At 46.1% G+C, this 18,011-nt stretch overlaps 1 protein-coding gene across 1 annotated transcript in view; it reads right to left on the reverse strand.

Annotated features, from left to right (window-relative positions):
• The window catches only part of PGAP1 (post-GPI attachment to proteins inositol deacylase 1), an 896,430-nt gene that overhangs the window by 219,642 nt on the left and 658,777 nt on the right, over positions 1–18,011 (reverse strand). The window contains exon 20 of the mRNA XM_078680427.1: positions 11,699–11,792. Coding sequence (XP_078536553.1) covers positions 11,699–11,792 — 94 coding nt within the window. The remainder of the gene's footprint in view (positions 1–11,698; positions 11,793–18,011) is intronic.

The raw sequence follows: 18,011 nt of genomic DNA on the forward strand, positions 1-18,011 counted from the left end.
CAAGTCCACTTTGAATTACTTGACGTGCAGCCGCCTGTGTATCAGCCAACACCTCATCAAAATCCTTCCTGCTGTCTTCAGGAATCTTTGGAGCCAACTGCCATACAGAGTCCATCAGAGCATGTATATATCTCCCCATGAAACATGTGGCATTGGTCGATTTTAGAGCCATTCTCGCAGAAGAGAAAATCTTCTTCGCAGTCTGATCCTGTTTCCTGAACTCCTTATCCCCAGGCACTTGAGGGAAAGCACCAACAGATTTCTTCGAACAGGCTGCCTGTATAACCAGACTTTCAGGCAAAGGATGTGAGGGTAGAAACTCAGGATCACCAGGAGCTACCCTATACCTCCTTGCAACACCCTTAGCCACTGCAGGAGCTGTAAGAGGCCTGTTCCAAACCTCCAATATAGGCTCAGTCAAAGCCTCATTAAAAGGAAGCAATGGTTCTACAACCGAAGATGGGGAATGAAGGACCTCAGTCAATATATTAGCCTTGAATTTAGCTGTAGGCAAAGTCAAATTTAAAAGAGCCGCAGCCTTTTTAATGACCACATGGTATGGTGCAACGTCCTTTGAAGGGGCATCAGAAACAGGGGACAGCTCCCATTCAGGGGAAAGCTCTAAGCCACTAGCTTCCCTCAAATCATCAAAGTAGTCGTCCTGAAGCTCACCTTCTTTCATCTCAGCCTCAGCCTCTCTATATCTCTGCTCCTCTATAAGACGTTGAGCTTCCCGCCTCGATCTTTCCTTCACGAGCCGCGCCGTCGGATCCGTGACCGACTCCGACGGAGCCGGAGCCGGCGTTGAGATCGGATCCGGAAACCCAAACTGCTGCTCACGAGGTCGAGTCGGAGCCGATGTCGATGGAATCGGCATCGCCGAGAAATGCCAAGGCGAAGCCTGCGCTGGCATAAATGGCATAAAAGGAGATGGAGCATAGGCGTGGGGAACTCCTAAACTATATGCCAAAGGACCCGAAGGTGCACCAGAGGGGTACAAAGCTCTCAAGTAGACTCCATACATCACGTTTAAAAACGAAGTAGGGTCTTGACCTGGAGCTGGGAAGGGCGGGTAAGAACCCATAGGATGCCCTCTCGGAGGTTCCGGATTCGCCTCCTCTTCCACAGGCGGATTGACTGGAGTCACCGAGCCCTCTTGTAAAGGAGACTCTTCTTCCTCTCGAGCTGGGGACGGCGCCATAGAGGGAACCAACTCCGGAGCCGGAGAATGCACCGGCGACTCCAAGGGCGAAGCCTCACCTTCTGGAACACCAAGCGAAGGAGACACCTCATCTTTTCTATGCCTCCTCTTAGGCGACTTCGGCCTCGACTCTGAGTCCTTACCAGAGTGATGACGAGATCCATGCCTTCGCTTCTTATGCTTTTTCTTCGCTGACCTCGAAGCATGACCAGAAGACGACTTCGAAGGCGACGCCGTGCGGGACCTCGACCTTGCACTACTCGAACGCGATCTCGTAGTCTTCTTCTCTTTTCTACCTTTCAACTTCGCCACCAGAAGTTTCGCTTCCCTCTCTCGAAGAGCCTTCGGGTTCATCTTCTTACACGAAGAACAGCCTTTGACATCGTGGTCCGCACTCAGGCACCAGATACAATCTTCATGTGGGTCCGTAATCGACATCATCTTGCCGCACTCCCCACAAGGCTTGAACCCGGTCTTCTTAGACGACATCCTCAGCGAAAAACAAAGAAACAAGAAGCAAGAAGCCAAAGAGAGAAAAACAACGGTTGTATGTCTAAACAACTACTGCCTAAACCACGATTGCCTTAACCACGAAAGCCTAACCACGATATATTTTTAACCACTACCTTTTTAAGCACGACTTCCTAAACCCCGAAATTAAACATCTCGTGTTTGGCCATTAGATGGCACTATTCTACTTGCAATACTTCTTGTGTGAACCAATTTTTAATTTTTTTTTCTAAATGTTCTATCTTTTTATGCTTTGACAACACATACCATTATTTATTTATTTTTAATTTATCCTTTTTTGGGGGGGGAGACCCACCTTTTTTGGGGGGGAGACCCCCCCACACCCCCCCTAATCTTCCCTTAATTATGAGGAGTGACGTTATACAGGACACGTTATACTTCGTTGTTCAGCCGTTCGTTGTTCCGGCCGACATTGTTCATCAGTGTTCGTTATTCTCTCCTCGTTGTTCAGGTGAGTCGTGGTTAAATCATCGTGGTTTAGGATGTTTCCCAAAAACAACAGTAACAAAGTTACCACCAGCTACAGAGGTTCCCCGAAAACGTTAGCGTCGATGACGCGGAAAAAAGGGAACTGATGTCATCAAGCCGGCGTAGGCATATTATGGAGTCGGTGACGTCAGCGGAGCTGCGTGCGATGTCGTGCGTTCCTGTGAAGTCGTCCACGCCGGCGGGCTGCAAAGAATTTTCCGAATGATGCTGATGCAGGGGGATATTCACAAGGTGAGGAATCCACTGGCAGATGTATCCATCAGAAAGGGGAAGACTGGAACCCCTGATCTGTGCAGATAAGCTGCGACCACCACCATCACTTTCATGAACACCAGAGGGGCGCTGGTAAGGCCAAAGGGGAGCACGGTAAACTGAAAATGCTCGTGGTCTACCGTGAACCATAGGTAATGTGGGTGGGCAGGCAGGATGAGGATGTGAAGTCCTGCAAGTCCAACGCTACCATCCAGTCTCCAGGTACGAGGGCAGACAGAACCTGAGCCAATGTCAACATTTTGAACTTCTTCTTCCGGAGGAAGTGGTTGACATTCCTGAGATCCAAGATAGGACGCAGGCCTTTGCCCTTCTTGGGCACCAGAAAGTAGTGGGAATAACAACCACGACCTACTTCTGGGGCGCAGGAACTCGCTCGATAGCTCCATGGCAAAATAGCTGTAATTTCCTGACAGAGAAGGGCCAAGTGATCCTATGACATGCGATGGAATTGTGGCGGCATGGATGGGGTGGGAGGTAGTCTCAAAGGGGAGGTAGAACCCCCTTCGGACTATATGCAAACCCCACCTATCCGAAGTGATGGTGTGCCCGTGGGGGAGGTGATGGTGGATCCTCCCCACACTGGCAATTGGTGGCCCTGAAACAACAGTCTAGGGCTGCTGCAGAGGGGGCACAGGTGGACTGGCCCACCCACTGGACCCCAGACCCACGGCGCTGAGTCCCACGTCCCCGGCCACGCAGAGGCTGGGCAATTTGCGCCGGACTGTTGCTCTGAGACAAATGTGGGGGGGGGGGCACCCCTTCAATAGCCACGAAAGGGGTGAAAGGCAGACTACAAGGGGCGAGATGTAGTTGCGAGGCCCAAGGATCTGGCTGTAGCCCTAAAATCCTTGAAGCGCTCAAGCGTGTTGTCTACCTTGTCGCCAAACAAGCGACAGCCGTCAAAGGGCATGTCTAAGGGCCAGATGTAGGTGGCCAATTACCGGTCGGTAACGGCCGAATTCGGCCGTTACCGACCGGTAATTGGATTTTGAGATGTAGGGGAAAAAAACTGGCATTTTCGGTAATTTTACCGAATCGGTAAATATACCGGTCGGTAAAATTACCGAAAATGCATTTTCGGTATGTAGGTGCCAAGTTGCACATTGACACAGGGCTTTGAAAATCGGTATTTTACCATGCAATACAATTGCATGGTAAAATACCGATGCAGGTGTACATGCACATCTGTGCATGTACACCTGTGCCATGTGGCACACATACATGCCCTTAGCCTAAAACAGGGGTGCCAGAGGGTGTCAAAGTGACACCCCCTGCACCCTTGCTAAAATCGGTATTTACCGATTCTGTAATTACAGAATCGGTATTGCCCATTGATTCCTATGGGCTTCACAGCCCATAGGAATCAATAGGAAATACCGATTCGGTATTTCCAGATTCGGTAAATACCGAATCTTAACGATTCGGTATTTCCACATCTGGAAATACCTACATCTCCCCCCTTCATATTTACCACTTCTTAAATACCGAATCGGTAAAATTCGGTATTTAAGAGGTGGTAAATATGAATTACCTACATCTGGCCCTAAAAGTGTTGATTGGACATCGCCCGAAAAGCCAGTGGACATCAGCCAGGAGTAGCGTCTCAGGGCTACCGACGTTGAAATAGTCCTGCCTAGCAAGTCAACGGTGTCCAGCCCACAGTGAACAGCTAACTTTGTTGTATCTCTCCTTTCGGCAACCGCAAGGGAGATTACGGTCCGGGCCTCCTCCGGGCACTGTAGCAGCACCTGCTTAACTGTATCACATACGTTGTGGGTGTAATGGCCTAAGATACATGCAGTGTTCACCAACCGCAATCCTAAGCTGGTGGAAGAAAACATCTTCTTCCCAAGGTGGTCCAGCTTCTTGGATTCCCTATCTGGGGGAGCAGTAGGGAACGAGCCTTTGGAAGTAAAGGCTTGGACTACCAAGTTCTCAGGGGCAGGGTGTTGGGAGAGGTAAATGGGGTTGCCTGGAGCCAGGCGGTGGTGCCGGACAATCATCCTATTCACAAGAGTCCCTGTGCTTGGACCAGGTGCCCAGAAGGATGTTCGTGAGGGCCTTGTTGAATGGCAGAAGGGGCTCCGAAGAGGCTACTGCTGGTTAAAGCATCTTAGTCAGGAGGTTAGTCCTTACTGCCACTGTAGGAAGCTCAAGGCCCAAGGCCTAAGCCGCCCTATGCAACACCACAGCGTAGGAGGCACCCTCGGTAGGGGTAGAAAGCATACCAAAGGTCTGGGGAGGTTTCCAGACTACTGGCATCACCCAACTCCTCTCTCCAGTCCGGTTCATCAAGCTGGTCTGCAAGAAGGTCAACAGACCCCTCCCTGTCCCTCTCACCCTCGCCTGGCTCCTACTCAAGGCGATAGGGAACGCCAGGATAGAAAATTGGCACACAATTTCAGGTCAGAGCCGGTACCGGAGTTGGTCGACTCCAGTCCGGCTCCGTATCTAAGTTGAGGGGGGAGCCGAGGTCGACGCCGGCTGGGGATGCAACCGGAGTCGGAGGTGGTGGCGGTGTCGTCAATGGATTAGATGCCGGAGGAGGTGTCGTCAGGTCAACCGGCACCAATACGGATCCAGAACTGGATCCTTGGGGGTACTTTGGCGCCGGGGCCTGAACCGTCTGCAGCAAAGGCCTAGAACCCCCAGCCGAGTCCGCGGGGCCCTACGGCATGCCGGCAGAGTCGGGTTGCCCAAAGATGGAGTGGAGGGCTTCGTAGAACGTAGGAAGTTGGGAGGGGGTCGCTCCGGCTCCCGGAAAAGGAAGCTCGGAGCCGACAAAGCAGGCTGAAGGACACCATCCCTGCATCTGCTTTCCCCAATGGGACTACTTACAAAAATAATAATTTAAAAACCAAGTCTCTGTCCTTTAAAGAAATCTGTGATGCTTTAAACAACGTCCACTGCACACACCCCAGTGCTTATTTTAACTGGTGGTTTGCAGAGCTCAGCACCAGCGCTTAATTGTGAACACCGGCAGTCTGCCACATGATTGTGCTGATTATCTAATTTACAGATAGTTTATATATATATATATATATATATATATATATATATATATACATATATATATATATATATATACATATGTATATACATATATATATATATATATATATATATACACATATATATACATATATATATACATATATACATACATATTGTTGAAGGCATCCGCCGAAACGCGTTGACCGTCCTCTTTGTTTGTTTGCACTATTGGTTTTGTAAAAGAATAAAAATACCTTAATCCTGAAAAAAGCACGTCTGGATTCCGTTTCTGCTGTGGTGTACTTGAGCTGCTGGGCTACGGACAGGAGCTCGGCTGGGCTCGTTCCTTCCTGAGAAAATATATATATATATATATATATACATATATATATATATATATATATATACATATATATATATATATATATATATACACACACATACATACATACATATATACATACATACACATATATTACCTACTGGCGGTCGCCAGTAGGTATATATAGTTAGGACCTAGTTTCCATAGGAAATCCGCAACATTCTATTGGGAATAACTTTGGCGCCGGTTGATGAAACTATGTGAATTTCTCAAAGAAGATGGCCCGTTACGCTCCGCTCCTTCCCTGAAAGTTTTGGGTAGATTCGTGAAGCGGGGGGCGTGAAAAAAGGGGGGTCCCAAAACGTGTTTTCCCCATGTTATTTTCCATAGGAGGATTAGACGCGGCTACAGCCCGAACCGCTGAACGGAATTACACCAAACTTGGTAAAATGGTAGGGGCTGGTACGCAGTAGTGCCTTTTGTTTAAATGATGTAAATCCCTCCAGTAGTTGTGGAGAAAATTGAATTTCAAAACACATATATATCTATATGCGCGCACCGTACGCGCATCCGTACGCGCACCCGTACGCGTACGTACGGGTACGTACGCGGATTTCTCCGTGCACGAGCTGCATGCTGATTGGCTGCCACTGTCTGTCAACACTCCAAAACAGAAATTGTGGGCAGCCAGCTTGTGCCTTGGTAGACTGAGGCACAGGAAAGCAGAAAAACAAACTTGTAGAACTCAAAAAGGGGTCAGGGTAGAAGCACCCTGACCCCCTAGGCCTGCTCAGGGAGTCCCACAAGGACCCCCAAGGCAAAAAAAAAAAAAAAGATTTTTTTTAAAAAGTCGCGGGGTACGCTTGTGGGACCCCCTGAGCAGGCCTAGGGGGTCAGGGTGCTTCTACCCTGCCCCCTTTGCGAGTTTTCCACCTTTGTTTCACTGCTTTCTTGTGCCTTGGTTCTACCGAGGCACAAGATGGCTGCCAACACTTCCTGGTTTGGAGTGTTGACAGACAGTGGCAGCCAATCAGCATGCCTTCCAGAGAAAGCTGCATGCTCATTTGCTGTCAACACTTCTAACCAGGAAGTATTGGCATCCATCTTGTGCTAGTGTTGACAGACAGTGGCAGCCAATCAGCATGCCTTCCCGAGAAAGCTGCATGCTCATTGGCTGTCAACACTTCTAACCAGGAAGTGTTGGCATCCATCTTGTGCTCGGTAGACCGAGGCACAAGAAAGCAGAAAAACAAACGTGTAGAACACAAAAAGGGGGCAGGGTAGAAACACCATGACCCCCTAGGGCTGCTCAGGTGGTCCCACAAGGATATTAACATATTTAAACGTTATCCGCTAATTGAATTAGTATTTAAAAAACCTTGCAAATTCACTGAAAAAACCAAAGGTTTCAGGCCTTATATAGTTAGGAATTAGCATTTAAAAAACCTTGCAAATTCACTGACAAAACCATAGGTTTCAGACCTTGTATAGTTAGGAATTAGCATTTAAAAAACCTTTGAAGTTTACTCAAAAAAATATCGGCCACATGCATCAATCTTCCCGTTTGCGAATCCTTAATTGCGAAAATTAAGGAATCGCAATTAAGGATTCGCAAACGGAAATGCATCAAGAAATCGCAATTTTTTTTGCGATTTGTTCATTTTCCTTAATTGCGATTCACAATTTGCGAATCGCAATTAAGGAATCCCTTTCCATTGATTCCTATGGGCCTAGAGGCCCATAGGAATGAATGTGAAGGCATTCTCATTTTGCGATTCGCAATTAAGGAATCGCAAAATGAGAATGCAATTTCAAGGGTGCAGGGGAGGGTCCAAAGGACCCCCCCTGCACCCCTGAAATGTACCTTTAAGTACATTTTTCACACACACATGCCCCAAGGGCATGTGTGTGTGTAAAATGAAACTTTCAAAAATGCACTTCTGTGCACTTTTGAAAGTTTTCGCAAATTACCATGAAGGTTAACTTCATGGTAATTTACCACTTCCTATTTGCGATTTCGCAATTTAAAAAAAATCATGCATTGCATTTAAGAAATCGCAAAATTGCGATTTCTTAAATGCAATCGCAATTTCAGAAATCGCAAATAAATTGCGATTTCTTAAATTGCGAAAATAGCAAAAACCTTAATGCATCCCAAAAAAGGGATTTGCATTCGCAAACGGACGAATTTTGCGATTCGCACCGTTTGCGAATGCAAAAACCCTTGATGCATGTGCCTGAATAAGTTTTAGGGGTGTTATTGTTTTCTGGACATTTCACTCATACAAAACCATTGAAATTGCTCCTATATAGTAAGTTATACTAACTATATTTCGCGCACCCGCAATCCAATGCTGATGATGTCACATATTACATCATTCATGACATGTTCAGTGACATCACTGATGACATCTCAAATGACATCACTGATGACATCACTGATGACATCATATATGTGACAATCACATACAACTTTTCCTTCTCTAGTAAAATCTTTCATCACTCTTTGTAAAATACAGAGTATCATATTTGAATCCATTGACACAGCAATACAAGTATCTAAAAACCCACTCAGTGATTACTAGATGTATACACACATCTAATCACTTACATGTAGATTCACTCATACATGCTGTCAATGAACAATAGAACACTATCAAAAATACAGGAAACGACTTTCACTGGATGATGTCATCAGTGATGTCATCAGTGATGTCACTGACCATGTCATGAATGATGTAATATGTGACATCATCAGCAGTGGATTGCGGGTGCGCGAAATATAGTTAGTACAACTAACTATATAGGAGCAATTTCAATAGTTTTGTATGAGTGAAATGTCCAGAAAACTATAACACCCCTAAAACGTATAGTTTTTTGAGTGAATTTCAAAGGTTTTTGAAATGCGAATTCCTAACTATATAAGGCCTGAAACCTATGGTTTTTTCAGTGAATATACATACACATATATATACATACACACATATATATATATATATATATATATATGCACACGGTTGCAGGCACTCATTTGAAGGAGACCTCAAGGCAAACATTAGTTCAGGGGTCTAATGGCAGTACAGCAAGCATACCGAAGTTCAGAAACACCCCTCTCCTTTCAAAACGCCGGACGCGTTTCGGGACATTTCCCTTCATCTGCGGCGTGTAAAGAACAGCTGATTGCACGTCGTGGAACTGCGCACCTTATATAAAAGCCTGCCCACCGGCGTGGCTGAACGCTGAGCATCCTGGGTGTCATAGTGCGCCTTGAATGTGCAACCAGCGCTGTAAGTTCAAATAAAATCCCAAGTGGGTTGAGGGATATGTTCTCTGACTCGATGTGCCCCGCCTGAATCGCCAACCTGGTGAGCTGGCGTCGTCCTGCATCCAACACCAGCAAACATTAGTTCAGGGGTTTAATGGCAGTACAATGTTTGCCTTGAGGTCTCCTTCTAATGAGTGCCTGCAACCGTGTGCATTGTTAAACGGCCAGCTTCGGTCGTGAAGTGAGGCTCGCCGCACATGCAGCGGATCCTGTCCTAGGGCCAGCCGGTTTCTGGGGAGCAACAGAGAAGGACAGTAAGCTGGTGTTGGATGCAGGACGACGCCAGCTCACCAGGTTGGCGATTCAGGCGGGGCACATCGAGTCAGAGAACATGTCCCTCAACCCACTTGGGATTTTATTTGAACTTACAGCGCTGGTTGCACATTCAAGGCGCACTACGACACCCAGGATGCTCAGCGTTCAGCCACACCGGTGGGCAGGCTTTTATATAAGGTGCGCAGTTCCACGACGTGCAATCAGCTGTTCTTTACACGCCGCAGATGAAGGGAAATGTCCCGAAACGCGTCCGGCGTTTTGAAAGGAGAGGGGTGTTTCTGAACTTCGGTATGCTTGCTGTACTGCCATTAAACCCCTGAACTAATGTTTGCCTTGAGGTCTCCTTCTAATGAGTGCCTGCAACCGTGTGCATTGTTAAACGGCCAGCTTCGGTCGTGAAGTGAGGCTCGCCGCACATGCAGCGGATCCTGTCCTAGGGCCAGCCGGTTTCTGGGGAGCAACAGGGAAGGACAGTAAGCTGGTGTTGGATGCAGGACGACGCCAGCTCACCAGGTTGGCGATTCAGGCGGGGCACATCGAGTCAGAGAACATGTCCCTCAACCCACTTGGGATTTTATTTGAACTTACAGCGCTGGTTGCACATTCAAGGCGCACTACGACACCCAGGATGCTCAGCGTTCAGCCACGCCGGTGGGCAGGCTTTTATATAAGGTGCGCAGTTCCATGACGTGCAATCAGCTGTTCTTTACACGCCGCAGATGAAGGGAAATGCCCCGAAACGCGTCCGGCGTTTTGAAAGGAGAGGGGTGTTTCTGAACTTCGGTATGCTTGCTGTACTGCCATTAAACCCCTGAACTAATGTTTGCCTTGAGGTCTCCTTCTAATGAGTGCCTGCAACCGTGTGCATATATATATATATATATATATATATATATACTGCAAAAAACTCGAACCAGCACCTCCAGTAGTTCTCCCTCGAGAAGGATTCCACCGGAGACAAGAGACGAGAGCCGACCCAAGCTTGAGGTGAATAATTTATTTATTCTTACATTTCGCCACCAGCATAACGTTTCGGCCTACCCAGAGGCCTTGGTCACATGACGCTAATGAAGCAGCCGTTTCTTTTTAAAGTGCAAGTGTGCAAAAACCTGATACATGATTGGTTGTAACCATAGCCAGAATTGTTAAACATAGAGAAAGTACTGGGCGCAACATACTCAACGTTGTGCTTTGGCATTTAACAGCACATAGGTTTAAATCTTCATAATGAAGTTCAAAACATATTTCACAATATCTAACAAGAAATAAAATAATTAGATACAGTCAATAGCACCGTTGATACCAATAACCAACAATACCAAACATTGAAGTCCGATAGCATGGTGGACAAAAATTCATTCGAGTTCCTGTATATATATAGATATATATCTATATCTATATATATATAGATATAGATATATATATATTAAAAATTTTTTTAAAAAGTTCGCCCTGAGGCAAGGACACTCCGACAGCAGGCTGGTTTCAACACCATTCTTTATTCGGAAAACCAGCCTGTCTCAGTTCAAAAGAAATTTGCATCCTAACGCGTTTCAGAGCTTTTGGCAGCTCCTTCATCAGAGGAAAACATCGCTGAATGCTGGAAAAACAACTCTCAAGCACCATTAACTGCATGCACGTAACTGTCAATTGATCCCAGGTGGGCTCTCAGGTAAGTAATATCTGTGGCATGCTGGTACTTGTAGTGAAATCGTTTTATCTCACCCAAGTGGGTCCAGCAAAATCGGCAATGAAAATAAATGCTCAGTGTTGCTCCAGTGAGCTTCGAACTGGAAAAGCCGGTCTTTTATTCTCCTTCGCTGCTGCGCCATCAACGAAACCCAGCGCTTGCCGAGTCTCTGGCCCCATGTCTCTCATAGTGGCGTGTCCTCTGCGGCCAGGCGTGCCGCATTTACAAAAAATCCAAAGTTCGCCCTGAGGCAAGGACATATATATATATACATACACACATATATATACTGTCATTAGCAGCTCTGACAGAGCAATTGATAGTGCAAGCTGCAGTAGACACTCAAGTATGTACAAATTAAGCATTGCCCCACAGCCCGCCCCCCCCAATCCTAGCACAATTCCCTAAGGGGAAGCTGTCCTGTGGGAACTTCACCTTTGGGATCGCAACAGTGGTAGCAAACAAGTGACACCTATGTGACCCAAGATTAATTCTAGAAGCTGCGCTACATTATTTTAAGGGCAACACAGCCTTTCTACCTTCTAAAGTATTTTTTTCTTTCCAACTGTGCAAATATATGGAGGAATATAGCTTTACCTGCAGAGGCGAGGAAACTAAACTGCCCACCATATGCAAGAAGAATACTTGAAAGGATGTACACAGGAAGAGAAGGTCCATGGAATCGTATTATCTGCGGAAAGTACAACAGTTTTGGTTATTTCAAACATAAGAACTTGGCATGTAAGAAGTGCATATATGTCAAGTAAAAAGAAAACAGATTTCTGATTATGTACGTCAACCCAAAATGTAAACAATGCATTAGGCACAATATTTAAAAATTTCACAGCACATCATACTTGCAGGACTACAGATATCCTCAGTCCCTGTGAATGAAAAGCAAATGAGCGATGAGATATTCTATATAGAGAATTGGCAAGCCATTAGACTGCAAAGAATAATGTGCACCAAAGTTGAAAGGGTTAATGTTAATGACGTTAAAATAATGTTAATGATTGTTATATAACTTTTTGTGTTTTGAAAACAAAGATGACTAACATATCTGAATCTGTGTCAAGCTTTTATATTTTTCATTTAAGTAGGGATAACCTTTATTCAAATACCTCGGAAGGAGTTACAATACAAAAAGTAGTAGAAATTGTATGTAAACCAACAAAGTCAGAAAATTATTCACCGTTCTGGTTCATAACGGTTGCAACATTTTTCTAGACTGGTTTGGATACATTTTTGTCCTTCAGATAAAACACATCAAGGGAGATGTCACAAATTTATGACTAGAAGGGCCCTAAAACCGTTTTTATTTGGGAGCAGCTGCATGCGACATTGAGATACTTCAAATTAAATTTATCAGCCTTGTCAGAAGCTGGCCTGGTATCTGATGTCCACTAATGTAAGTGGGCACCTTGCATCAGTCCAGACAACCCTTATGGTGCTTTAAGAGGTCGAAGACAACCGTAGAAAGCTATCCAAGTGGTAGCTGTGGAGAGCAGCCTTCAGGGTCTTAAAGGAGTGTAAAGCAGCTTGTTTTACCAGAATGCAATCTTATAGTATAGATTAAATGAAAAGGAACCACACAAAGTATGTATAAAAATACTAGCTTACCCGTCGCGCGTTGCTGCGATCTCCGAAGAAAGGAAATTCAAGGAAACTCGTCATGATAACATTCAATTTACATTGTGTCATTTTTATTGAAACGTATTCATTTTAATATGGAAAACATTTCAAAGTGTCGTTTTAATTCTATTTATTTATTCGAGTGCTTGTGGATACACGATTTTTTGTTTTTCCGTCTGGTGTCTACATCAGTATTTGAAAGATTATGAGGGCCCTGGGCGGCCGATATTTAAAACATTTTTATGGCAGAAACCTTCGCGGGAGTGTACTCAACACCTTCCCAAAGTTTCATGGCCATCGGATGAATGGTGTTTTAATTCTATTTAATTAATCGAGTGCTTGTGGATACACGATTTGTTGTTTTTCGGTCTGGTGCGTAATCAGTATTCGAAAGATTATGAGGGCCCTGGGGGGGGACGATTTTTTAAAGAAATGTATGCCAGACACCTTCGCGGGAGTGTACTCAACAACTTCCCAAAGTTTCATGGCGATCGGATGATTGGTGTAGTAATGCATAAAGGACAAACAGACAGACAGACAGACATACATTCGTTTTTATTTATATAGATGTATTAATTATATAACACTCTCTAGTACGTTACAGTATCTCCTACAAGGAGATAGACACAATGCACACAATACTTTAGCAAAGAAATCACAGTAAATAGCACTACTACACAGTGGGCCCCATGGGGGAACAAACCATATGCTAAAAAAGTGGTATAAGAACCAAGACTCGAGTCAGGACGGTGTCGAGAGGACGTAGAATTGCTGAGGACCCACAGAGCCATCCAAGGTAAGTAAATAGGGACCCCACGGAGAGCGTGTGCAGTGTGTAAACATGACCGCATGCTCCGTACAAGTCTATTTGCAAGTCGCGGTTGGATTTCTAAAGATTAGGTACCTTCAGAATGCAGCGGCTAGATTGATTTTGGATATACCTAAATATGAGTCAGTTTCCCGGCAGCTGGATGCATTGCACTGGCTACCAGTCAAGAAAAGAATAGTATTTAAAGCTTTGTTTATCACCTTCAAAGTACTCCAGGGGAAAGGCCCCTCGTACTTGACAGTGCGTTTAAAATACTACGCTCTGTCTAGGAACCTCAGATCTACACAACAAAAACTGTTGCAAATTCCGAGGATCAAACAAGTACGATGGGGAGGCAAGAGTTTCCTGCTAAGATTTGCCAAATCCTGGAATCTACTTCCATTAGCAATTAAAAACAGCGCAGATCTGAAAACATTCAGGAAGGCAGGAAAAACCTGGCTATTTCAATCCAACCTCTAATACTAATTCACATGCTAGCTTCACACAAGTCTGAGTCCCTAGCGCCAAGACGCCTCCGGGCAATCACTGCGCTCTATAAATCTAAAAATTAAATCAAACCTTGGCTGGGGACCTTAAAGAAACTCCATGGAAGACAGAAGTTTGGAGAGCCACCCCACCCGTGGATACCGTGGTACCCATGTTACCTATCCCAGGGAAGCCGGGAGCAAAGGTGTGAATTGGCGTCAGAAACTGCAGTCGAACCCAATGGAGGACTTCAGGAAAGTGTAGCTGCTGGAAGAAGAAAAAGTGTCCGGAGGAATCCAAATGTGGATTCTCGAAAAGGGGTACCTGAAAGTAGAGGAGACAGTGTCTATGTCAATCGGGGCTGACTAGAAGACTTGGATGCCGTCGGATGTTGGGAGCTTCAAGAAAGATGCCGGTGACCTTGACTCTGCAGCTGCGAGGACCAGGCGAAGCTGAGGACAACCAGGACCTGGATACGAGTTGTCCCGCAAAGGATGTCAAGTGCTGAGGGGTCGATGTTCAGCAGGAGCACCAACAAGCCTTGGCAGAGGCAACCCAAGCAGGAAGTCAAGAAGGTGCACGGTTGGACCAGCAAAGTCCAGGAGCTTCACCACAAAGAGGGGAATTATGGCTGGCCCCGAGCAATCAGAGGGGCCCAAGGAAAACAAAGGTGACCCTCAAATGAACCCACGGGCCAAAGGCACAGGAGTCGCTAGAGGACCTCAAGCAGCTCACCAAAAGATGCAGGCCACGATAATGGCCGAAGATTCTGGTCACTGAAGGTGCTCGAGGTTGGGGCTACTTGGAGCCTGGAGATCTTCTTGCAAGGATATCAACAAGTCTTTGCAACTGGAAAGGGGATGCAGAACTCAGGGGATCGGTTATTTCAACCCCCGCAAGGACTACTGGCCTCAAACTTGGTAAGAGGGTAGAGCAGGCCTCGGGAGATGAGCAAAACCACCACTTGTGTTGCAGAGCCTACGGAGTCCGGAGGAGCTCGGGATCTGCAGACCGGTTGTCTACGTTGGGGTGCCTGCAAATGCATGGCAGTGACTCCTTCACTCCAAGGAAGATTACTTTGGTTGTCCTTGATGCATCACAGGCATTGTACGGGTTCTGTATGATGCACAGGCACAGACACTCTTTTAAGGCATTGGTGTCCGGACTCTGGAATTCTCTTCCTGTGTCTATCAGAGATATTCAGAACGATCTAGGTTTTAGAAAGGCCATAAAAACCTGTTATTCCAACCTAAATTGACTCCCTCTGCTTTTTCATACTTCAACGTGTACCTGGGTAGCGCTGGGACGCCCCGTTGCTGGGGCAGCCATGCACTGTATGAATCTTTTTAACATAACATAACAATGCAGCAGACTGGAAGGGAGACAAAGTCAGGCCCAAATGAATTCCAGCGAAGTCCAGAGTGCCCAGACGGTAGAAGTGCAGTAGTTTCAGTTCTGAATCTTATCCCACGACAAATCTAAGAACCTACACCTCGGTAAGCCCTTATGTACCCTAGGAAAAGGGTTAGGAAGATTCAGGGGGCCCTCCCTGGGGAGGGTCTGGACAGGGGGGGAGGTTACTCCCATGTCCTTTGTCCAGTTTAGAGCAGGAGTCAACGGCTCCCAGGACTGGTTTGAACTGGTCTAAGCACAGGGATACTAAATGTGCCCCTCATGCAGACTTTGAAGCGCTCGCAAGCGCACCCACCCAGCCCTAATACACTGAATCCTGTCTGGGAGGTGGTCACATCTCCCTGTGACAGGATGCCTATTGTTCTGCCTTCCCCTGCTCGAGCTTGGCTCAGCAGCAGGAGGGCAGAAATGTGTATCTGGTCAGCAGCAACCATTTTGTGCTGTCCAGGACTGGAAGGCTGGTACCAGGAACACTGAGAGCCTAACGGAGGGCTCTTCCAGTGCTAGGAATCATACTCCCACACTGTTTACGGTGTGAGAGTATGATTCCAACATGTTTGATACAAACATGATAGGATTCGTTGCAGCCATTTTTGGGATGGTCACTGCGTGATTACGCAATGCACCTCTATATAGTATATGGCTGCTTCACTGACAACCCGGGAGAATAGACTCCGTAGGCTGCAGGGGTGTCCTGCTCATTCAGGGGCACCCCCTCACTTAGAACCAAGCCTCCTGCCCTCAGGTTTGTAAAGGCCTGTTATAGGGTTGACTTTTAGGTTTTAAGTGCAATGACCCTTAGATATAGTAAAACTATATCTTTAGTAAGTGGTGCATGCACCAACTTACACAGGCGGCAATGGCAGGCCCGCAGTTCCAGTTTGAATGGTCTCTCAGGGGTGGCATAATACATGCTTCAGCCAATGGGAGACCTCTGGGGTACCTATGCCCTGGGTACATGGGTACCATATACTAGGGGCTGATAAGGGAACCCAGTATCAAGCCTGGGATGTACCTAGGTACTGGACACAACAGTTTAGGGAGAAAGCAGATAGATTGGAGTCCTGATAGCAGGATCCCAGCCAGACTATTCTAAAAACAGCTTAGTACCAGGCAAAAAGTGGGGTACCCATGCAGAAGGATGCTACCGTCCTAAATAACCCCCCCACCCTCAAACGAAAAGAGATAAGGCTAACCTTGCCCAGTTGAGACTTTATTTCCTAACAAGGAAGGTCTTGCATGTGCATGGATACTCTCTCTCCTAAGGTCCACTGAAAGTTCCTCCCCTGTAGGGTCTTGGAGCCTCTCAAAAAGTTGGGGTCACTATCTGTAAGCTTGTTGAGCCAATAAAGAGGCTGGTGGAGTGTCTGATTAGGGAAGTGAGGCTGTAACAGGGTTGGTCTCAGCTTCCTCAGAGCACTGGTCACCATGAATGCCTTTCTTTCCATGACGGTCTTACATCTTTCCCTAAAGGTCAACTTCTGGCTGCCTACGGCTATTGATTGGTCCCTTCTGGTTGGAACAGGCTTGTCCCAAGTTTTACTTTGCCCAACAAAGTCCATCTGGGGGACGTCAATTGCTAAGGGTAAGAGGGATCCCTCGGATTGCTGAGGATTATCCCCTTGTCTAGTACTACTAGGCTAGTGGGGTCCTAATATGTGGGTGAGGGGATTCCTCCTGGTAGTGGGCCCAATGGGGTCCACTGACATCCTTTACCTCTGCAGCCCTAGGCTGGGTAGCGGGGCTAGGATCCCAGGTCCAGACTAGGTACCTCCTTGGAAGGTTCCCCTGCCATCAGTAGCTCTGCCAGGCGCAGTGGCTTAACAAAACCTGAAGGGCCCCCCCTGCATGATATGCTGAAGGGCCCCCCTCATCATGTTCTGCTCCCCTTCCCCATCAGAAAATGGTTATTTCTGTGAAATTTACAGCTGTATGAAGCACAGCATATAAACAAAGTGAACATTATGAGATTGATTTACCAAGTAGGAGACTGATGGGTAGCATGTCCCTCATTTAGAAAGATATGAAGGACAAAAAAATGGTTCTCTCATCAACAATGGTGATAAATAGCCAAATGTGGATTTCTTAGCCCATTACGTGTGCTACTGGGCCACATTTACTTTCACTGGCATGTACGTTTAGGAGACTGTCAAACACAAGATCTATTGAATGCTCTATAAGTGTTTCATTTGTTTTCAGGAATGCAGGTAAGTAAGATTAAACTATAGCATACTTCATTTAAAAATACTAAGATAATTTTCTGATTTCAAGTATGAGGCAACTTTAGTGGTAACATATCACTTGAATGTAATTTGATTTCTTTCTGAGCATAGTCATCTTTTATCATTCTACCTCTCCACTTATTGGTCAATACCGCCTAAAAGAATATGCCTATTATCTTAAATTTTATTACAACAGAAACGACAGGATTCCATTCAAACTGGAACTGAAGACACCCAGACGTTGCTGTTGTACGAGTTACTTACCTTCTGTACCGATGTATCTGGTAGAGGCGATTCTAGCCGCAGATTCCTTCACGTAGAAATATCCCCAGGTGTGAGACTGGATCTG

This window comes from Lissotriton helveticus, chromosome 3_1, assembly GCF_964261635.1.
Source record: "Lissotriton helveticus chromosome 3_1, aLisHel1.1, whole genome shotgun sequence".
In the NCBI taxonomy this organism is placed as follows: Eukaryota; Metazoa; Chordata; class Amphibia; order Caudata; family Salamandridae; genus Lissotriton; species Lissotriton helveticus.